The sequence below is a fragment of the Suncus etruscus genome, chromosome 19 (genome assembly GCF_024139225.1).
Source record: "Suncus etruscus isolate mSunEtr1 chromosome 19, mSunEtr1.pri.cur, whole genome shotgun sequence".
NCBI classification, from domain to species: Eukaryota; Metazoa; Chordata; class Mammalia; order Eulipotyphla; family Soricidae; genus Suncus; species Suncus etruscus.
In genome coordinates this window covers 9,992,706-10,000,099 of record NC_064866.1, presented here as the reverse complement: position 1 = coordinate 10,000,099, position 7,394 = coordinate 9,992,706, and the positions used below count along the sequence as shown (strand labels likewise).

Here is a 7,394-nt window from a genome sequence, read left to right as displayed (position 1 = left end):
ATCCACCTTATTCCTGTGGAGTCCGGAAAATGCAACTCATGTTGTGTCTCTTGCTTCTTTACCAGCATTAGGAAGGAGTTTGAAGGAGGCTCAGTTTCATAACACCATCTTCAGTGGCACAAACTTCTGAGCTCCGAACTCCTGATATTTGTCCCCCTTTGAAAAAACAGGCCCCCTTTTTTGAACTACAGATTCAGAAGTAAAAACCACATAAAACATCACCTGGGGAGGAAGACAAGACTAAGACAGATCTGACCACATAGTAAGTGTCTCAGCGGGCCTTCACTGACATAGGGCCCAGCGAAGTTTCTGGAGAGAGAAAGACGTGCCAGGGCCACTGCTGCCACTTGTGCCACACTGGATTTGGACGGTTTGAACAAGTGCAAAATGAATGTTTGCTGACTCAGGTCTGAGTCGCTCAGTTGGACAACTCATGGTGTCGGAGGTGGTTTCGGTGACGGACATGAGCTCTCGCTGTCGAAGCTGGCAGCTCGGCCATGCCACTGGGGAGAAGAGGAGGGGAAGGAGAGAGTGAGAGAGAATGAGAGAGAGAACCAGTGAGCAACTTGTCTGAAGAACTGAGCTGGCACCACACAACTTCTCTGTCCATGCACTGAATTGCCCTTTCCAGGCTAAGCTTTTGTGAACTGTGCTGACAGCCATGCAAAAATAAAATAAATGTAAGAAAAACAGCTGTAGCGCTCCTAGGATGGAATAGACCTGCTTCTGACTGCAGCACTAATTAACACCATCTTCTCTTGATGTCTGTGTTTGAATGGGGTGCTCTGACTGTGCTGTTTGGGAGAGCTTCAGCCATTTTTCAACCCTGAATATCAGATACTGTGAGCCCTGAAAAAAAGCAGCCAGCACAGAATGTGCTTTTATTGCCAAGAACCCAAGATCATGAATTATTAGCAATTTGTCTGGAGCTGTTAGCGCGGCTAAAACCCTGATGTTGCTTTAGCTCTTCTCTGTTCTAACACTTCCTACTTCTTTCACATAGACTAGTCAAAGATTGCAAGTCAGAAAGATGGCGGCCTTTTTTGCCTTTCTCCTTCTCAGCTTTCTCATCTCATAGGCAGCCTGCCTTTAGTCTAGCTTGAACTTTGGCATGAAAGTGTCTGATGTGATGAGGCATAATGGAAGGAAGGAAAAGCCTGAGGAGGATGGACCTACACTAGAGTCATTCAACCCTTCTTTGAACTGAGGTAATAGAACTGAGCCCTGAGCTGGCCCTGTGAATATTTTTGACCTATTTTGGAGCTGTGAGGCTTCAGTGAGTCAGTATTTAGTGCTTACTCCCTTGTTTTTTGAGCTGAGGAGATCCATACTCTCTCAGGTGCCTTAAAGACAAGGCTTTTTGAAAACAGGGCGAGATGGCCTTTCTGTTTCTGAGGTGTACAGTTCCTTTCCTTTCTCCTGGATATATCAGGGTGCTTGTGCAGAAAGGAGAGCTGAGTAGAGTAGAAGTTGTACTGTAAATGTGTGGAGTAGGATGGGGAAGGGCTCAGTTCTTTCATCAAACATTCCAGAGAGAATTGAACTACCCAAGAAAGAAACAGATTGTTTGCCAACCAGTATCTCCTTTGAAGTAGATGCTGAGCTCTTAGTTCCAGGTTGCCCTTATTACTATTCATGCTTGGGTTCCATTTCCCATGACCCATTATTATCTCCTGTACAGGCTAACTGGGTGATAACTATACTGGGTGCTGCCCAGTTGAGTTGTGATGATGTTGGGGACCCAGACTTAAGCAATCTTAGGATGCTGGAACCCAAGGCAGGCCCGTGGGCTCATTTTCTTTAATGCTCTTGCTTTTGCAAATAAGGAAACAAAGCCACAGAGAAGTCAACCACAGCTAGTTAGGGCAGGATCCAGACCCAGTTTCCCAATTCCAACTCAGTGCTCTGTCCACACTCGGAGAAGGAGGAAACACAACATGTGAGGAAAAACCCAACCTCTTTGGGTCCACACCAGGTACTTACTCCTAACTCCAGGTGCCAGTCTCTCTGCTTGCAGCATCCACGAGAATGAAATCACAAGCGAGGGTTTCCCTGGTGAAATAGTTTAGAAAAATAAATGCCTGGTTGTTGAGCCCATGGTGACTTCTGACTTGTGGCTTCTTAACCAGAGGGAGGTGACATAAAACAATTACGAGAGCTTTCACTGACCAGTCTTTTATTTGGGAAGCTCTATTTTTTTTTTGTTATAACCTGTCAGAATGGTGAAAATTACATGGCAATTACTGGCTTTTCCCTTGGGTAAGCAGAATGCTTCAACAACCTGATTGATACACCAGTTTGGAGAACCAAGAATGCAGTGGCCGCAGAGTACCATTTTTCCTCTTTATGTAATAACCCAAAGAGGAGTCACGTGGCCATAATTGCTTATCCAGGAAAAATGAAGGAAGTACACTGGCTCCCCAGATAGCCCTCCTTTTTTCCTATGAAGATAAACAAAGGGAAGAGATGGGGCTCATGCACAATGAGATGAATGAGGCTTATCCCAGTGGCTTTAAAATAGTAGAGAGATGGCCCCCTCAACAAAGAAAGAGGATTGTTATAGGATGGCTGCGTGCCAGTGTGATCTTTTATTGTTTTGAAATTATTCCAACAGAGATCTGAAATCTCTGGCACATGATCTGAACTTAGCTCTTCATAATAAAACACTTAGGAGAAGGTCCTTTGTCTACCAGGGTTGTGTGTGTGGATATCCCCATCCACAGTACCAGGCAACTGGGGTTGGGTGGGGGTTCTGCTATCATTGATAGGCAAAGATATTGGTATCTACTTAATCAAATTTCCTTCATGAAAAAAAAATCCCAGCATGATAAAATGCTGTTTCTATTTCATTTGTTCCCCTCAACCTTCTTTCAAAAGCCCAAACAAGCAACAATGGTGTCCTCTGTTCTCATTAATAAAAAAAAAAAAGAAATAATCACAGCACTTGAAAGTCCTCTAAGAAAGGTGCAACACGCACAGCATATTTTGTGAGCTGATGCCATTTATCTTTCCAGGAGCTAGAAAGGAAGATTTCTTTATGCATTACACAAAGGGGGCAAAATGAAGTTCCAGGAGTAAGCCGTTAGCTCCATGTCTAGAATAGGACTGCAAAGAAGGCAAGATGGGAGCTGTGAGTATGCTGGAGATGATAAACATTCAGCTACAATGCATCATGGGAGCACAAAGAGGGTTTTACTTACTATCAGCCTCATGCATTTCTGGATGCATTTTTAATAAAGACACTTAAAGTGTGGGTGCTAAAAGGGTAGGAACAAATTGTCTACAGATTTGTATTGATGAAAGCCTGAGGTGCCAAGACCAAAGTCCTCTCAAGCTTCCTCAAGCTTCTTCAGGCGGAGAAAGGAGGTGCATAGGGGAGGACAGTGTGGAGATGGGGAGCCTCCGAACATGGTGTGGGTGTGTGAGATCGAAGATCTGAATCAATTTATTCACCTTTGCTTTCCATATACTGTTTGTTACTTTCCCTTTATTGTCTCATCAAATATTCATTTTCATGGACTGATTCTTCTTTATCTTTCTTTCTTTTGCAATCTGGGTGGTGGAGTTGAGTTGAGTTGAGTTCTCAAAGAAACCAAACTTGGAATCAATTCTTTGGCCTAATTAGGTTGTATTCATCGTGGAGAGTGACTCTAGGATCCAATCCCAAAACGTCTGTGCTCTCAGAAGCATGCCCTACCACCACCCAAACTAGTCATTCCCTCCCAGTTTGCATGGATGGGCCCATTCAGTAGCAGAAATAGGTGATGGTAGAAAGATAGTCCAAGATTAGGATAGCTTATCTGGTGAGTCATCCCCAAGGCTCAGAATTTTCTGGAAAAGTGGTAATGAGAGGAGACTGTCCCTCATCTTACCAATCAGAAAACTGAAGACCTGACTGGGCAGTGTGGTCTATTAGAGGCCTCTTAATCCCATTCCATGGCTCTTCTTTTCAACCATCGTAAAGCATTAATATGGTTTTTCTGCCTTTAAATATCTTAATAGGATTTAAAACAGGAAGGAAGAAATGCTGGGTGGAATAAATTCAGCCAGATGGCTCCAAGACCTCTTCAGATTTGCCAATAGCTAACTCTTGGGTGGGTGGAAGTCACTTGTGGGATCTTACCCACATGCTTTCAGAGAGGGCTGTTTGGAATTAGGGGGCTCCTCTTGAGGAGGAGTGTCAGAGAGACCAGGAACTAGCCTCACTTATTAAACAGCTGAAGTAAAATCAAAGCGAACACAAGACAAAGATGTGAAGTGTCCAGCTGACAAGAATCTACCATCAATATCTTCCTCCTTCATGTTGACCTCAAAGGCACAGGCAAAAGGGGCTGTGCAAAGCACATGTCTTCCTGGGGTGGGAAATCAATTAGTCTGATTCCCTGGTGGCCTCTGTCTCACAGGATCCCATTCTCCATTCTTTTTTTTTTTTTTTTTTGGCTTTTTGGGCCTCACCCGTTTGATGCTCAGGGGTTACTCTTGGCTAAGCGCTCAGAAATTGCCCCTGGCTTGGGGGAACCATATGGGACACCGGGGGATCGAACCACGGTCCTTCCTTGGCTAGCACTTGCAAGGCAGGCACCTTACCTCTAGCGCCACCTCACCAGCCTCCCCCACCCCCACCCCCCATTCTCCATTCTTAACAGATCCCTCAACTCCATACTCAGACCCATCCTGCTGGCAGGAGTCAGAACTGAGTGTGTCTGCCCTGAGGAGAAGAGGGAGCTGGAAGAGTCCCTGGACTTGCTACCCACACTTTTTGTGTCACAGAGCATGAGGAAGGGAGGCCTCTTTTGAGGTGACTCAGATTTTAAGTAGAGGGATGTGATAGAAGGCACAGAGCTTTCTTTTCCAGATTAGATTTTCCTTAACCTTGTGAAGAGAGTGAAAGATCACCCCTATTTCTAGCTTAGGAACTAGAGAATGAGGACCTGGAAATGAGCCTTGAAATCACTGGGCCACCCTCATATCTCTAATCTTTTGAGAAAGGGCAGGCCTGGGGAACCTCTTTGAGGACCAATGGCAGGCTCTTAAGCTGAAAGGGTTTGGTGAAAGTGGATGAACTTCCCTGGAGGAACATTTTCTTCACATCTAGGAGAATGATTAGTAGGACGGAAATACCATGGGAGGATGCTTGTCTTGCATGTGGACAACCTGGGTTCAATCCCTGATATCTCATCTGGTCCCCAGAGTCTGCCAGGAGTGATCCCTGATCACAGAACCAGAAGTAAACCTTGAGCACTGTTGGGTGGGGCCCAAAACAAAAATGAGGGAGAGAGGTCAGATAGGGTCCATATTAGAAAGCTAGTCTTGAGATTTCCAGGCAGTTGTCATGTCTATCACATCTGTGAGGATCCAGTCAGAAAACGGAACACCCGAGACCCTACTTTTCTGCAGCAAAGGAGAGGCCTGCTCTCTCCAGACATGGAGTAAAAACTGCTAGACTGTCTGGCTTCAACCTCAGGGAACTTCCTGCTTCCACAGGGGTCGAATTTCTTGCCAGTTCTGACCTCACCCCTTTGGGGCTTTCTCCAGAACGGCTGACTTATCCTTGGGGGAGCTTTGTGAAAGCTTTCCGGACTTGGCAAGGTGGCACTGCTGGGAAGGCTTCCTCCATATTTGTGCTTCTCTCTTAGAACTCAGCATTGCTGTCAATATGCTCAACCTCAAAGGCTTTTGGTCAAATACCTATTTTGGTCAAATACCCTCTCCTCCTTTCACCTCCTGCCTCTTCTGCACTAGGTGCATCCTCCCTTGCCCCCAAGGACCCATGAAAGCTGGGGGTCTCAAAGCAGCCGCCTGCCATTCTCTAGCCCACACTGTCATGCAGCAAGCATGCCAGGGGTCAAACATGACCTCACCCACCTCTTTGAAGGATTTCTTTACCTCCACCAAGGAGTGCCAATGCGCGATGGGCTTCCGAGGGTATGCCAACATCTCATTCCAGTGGTCCCTTCCCAGACCCTCAGCGTTGATCCCCACTCGGCAGACTCCTATGATCTCATTATGACCCACTCTGTGGGAGAGAGAGACAAGGCATGGCGCTGGTGACCACACATTCCACCAAACATGCAGTCCCAGGGGTCAGCACACTGAGTTTAGAAAATAGGTGGCAGCCCCCCCAGGTATTAGGGACAGGGAGGCCTTGCCAATCTCGTTCATCTAATGGTGGAACCAAGCAGATGACCCAAAGGTTGGAAAGTTGCTTGGAAGTAGAAGGCCTGGCTCTGAGGAGGGGGAAGATTCCAGTTTGTTCCCTGACCATGAGACCTTGGCTGGAGACATCAACATTTGGCAATAAATCACCCTTCTCAGAGCAGAATTTCTTTATATTCCCAGTGACTGAGTATTGATTTATTCACTAAGCAAGAACATTAATTGTCACTCAGAAACAAGTATCCACACATGCTAAGCTTGAAAACTAACAATCCTGCATCATTGCTTTTTCGTTCGACTGCTTCTTCCTTCCTCTAATGGACAATAGGAGAGAAGAAGTCATGGTGGATGGACTTTTGAGTCAGTCTGGGGGAGATGAATTTGGACAATTAGAAAAGAAGAAATGTGTCCAAGGATAAGGAAGCAGAGTTGGATGGGATGCTGAATCTATTCTCTAGATGTCTGGGAGGCAGAAGAAGAGCTAGCACTATGAGTAGTTCTTGAGAGTTGGTCCCAGTCTTTGGGAAAGAGGTGCTTTATTTTTTTAATAATATATTTATTTAAGCACCATGATTACAAACATAATTGTAGTTGGGTTTCAGTCATAAAAAGAACCAGTGTAACCTTCCCACTACCAATGCCTCATATCCCTCCTCCCACATCTACTGCCTGTATTCCAGGCAGGCATTCTACTTCTCTCACTCATTAGCATTGTCATGGTAGTTGTTAGTGTAGTTATTTCTCTAACTGCACTCACCACTCCTTATGGTGAGCTTCAAGTGAGCCTATTCTTCAACCCTCATCTCTATTGTCTCTGAGCATTATTGCAAGAATGTCATTTATTTTTCTTAAAACCCATAGATGAGTGAGACTATTCTTTGTCTCTTGGGAGAGAGGTGCTTTTGACCTATTTGCACATCCAACAGAATTGATATATTCTGTATATTGACTGGATCCAGGCAGGAGGTGGTGAAGGTGAGAGTTAGTAGTGATCAGAACATTCAGTCATGCCATATCAGAGCAGTAGTGGCAGCTAAAATGAAGAGAATTTTTTGCAGAGTCAGGGATCAAACCCAGGGTCTCATACATAAAATCTCTACCACTGAGTTATTTCCTAGAGAGGGGCATTTTAAAGGACAAATGACAGCACTTGATGCCAGATGGCACTCCAGGAAGTGGGGAAGGGAGGGAGGAGAAAGGCTGGTATTTGGTGGAAATGCACCAGCTGCAAAGAAGTC

At 45.3% G+C, this 7,394-nt stretch overlaps 1 protein-coding gene across 1 annotated transcript in view; it reads right to left on the bottom strand.

Annotated features, from left to right (window-relative positions):
- Positions 1 to 211: 211 nt before the first annotated feature.
- The window catches only part of SYT6 (synaptotagmin 6), a 74,742-nt gene continuing 67,559 nt past the window's right edge, over positions 212 to 7,394 (bottom strand). The window contains exons 6-7 of the mRNA XM_049765845.1: positions 5,866 to 6,016; positions 212 to 503 (exon numbers count right to left, since the gene is read on the bottom strand). Of these exons, the coding sequence (XP_049621802.1) occupies positions 432 to 503; positions 5,866 to 6,016 (223 nt within the window). The 3' untranslated portion in view covers positions 212 to 431. The remainder of the gene's footprint in view (positions 504 to 5,865; positions 6,017 to 7,394) is intronic.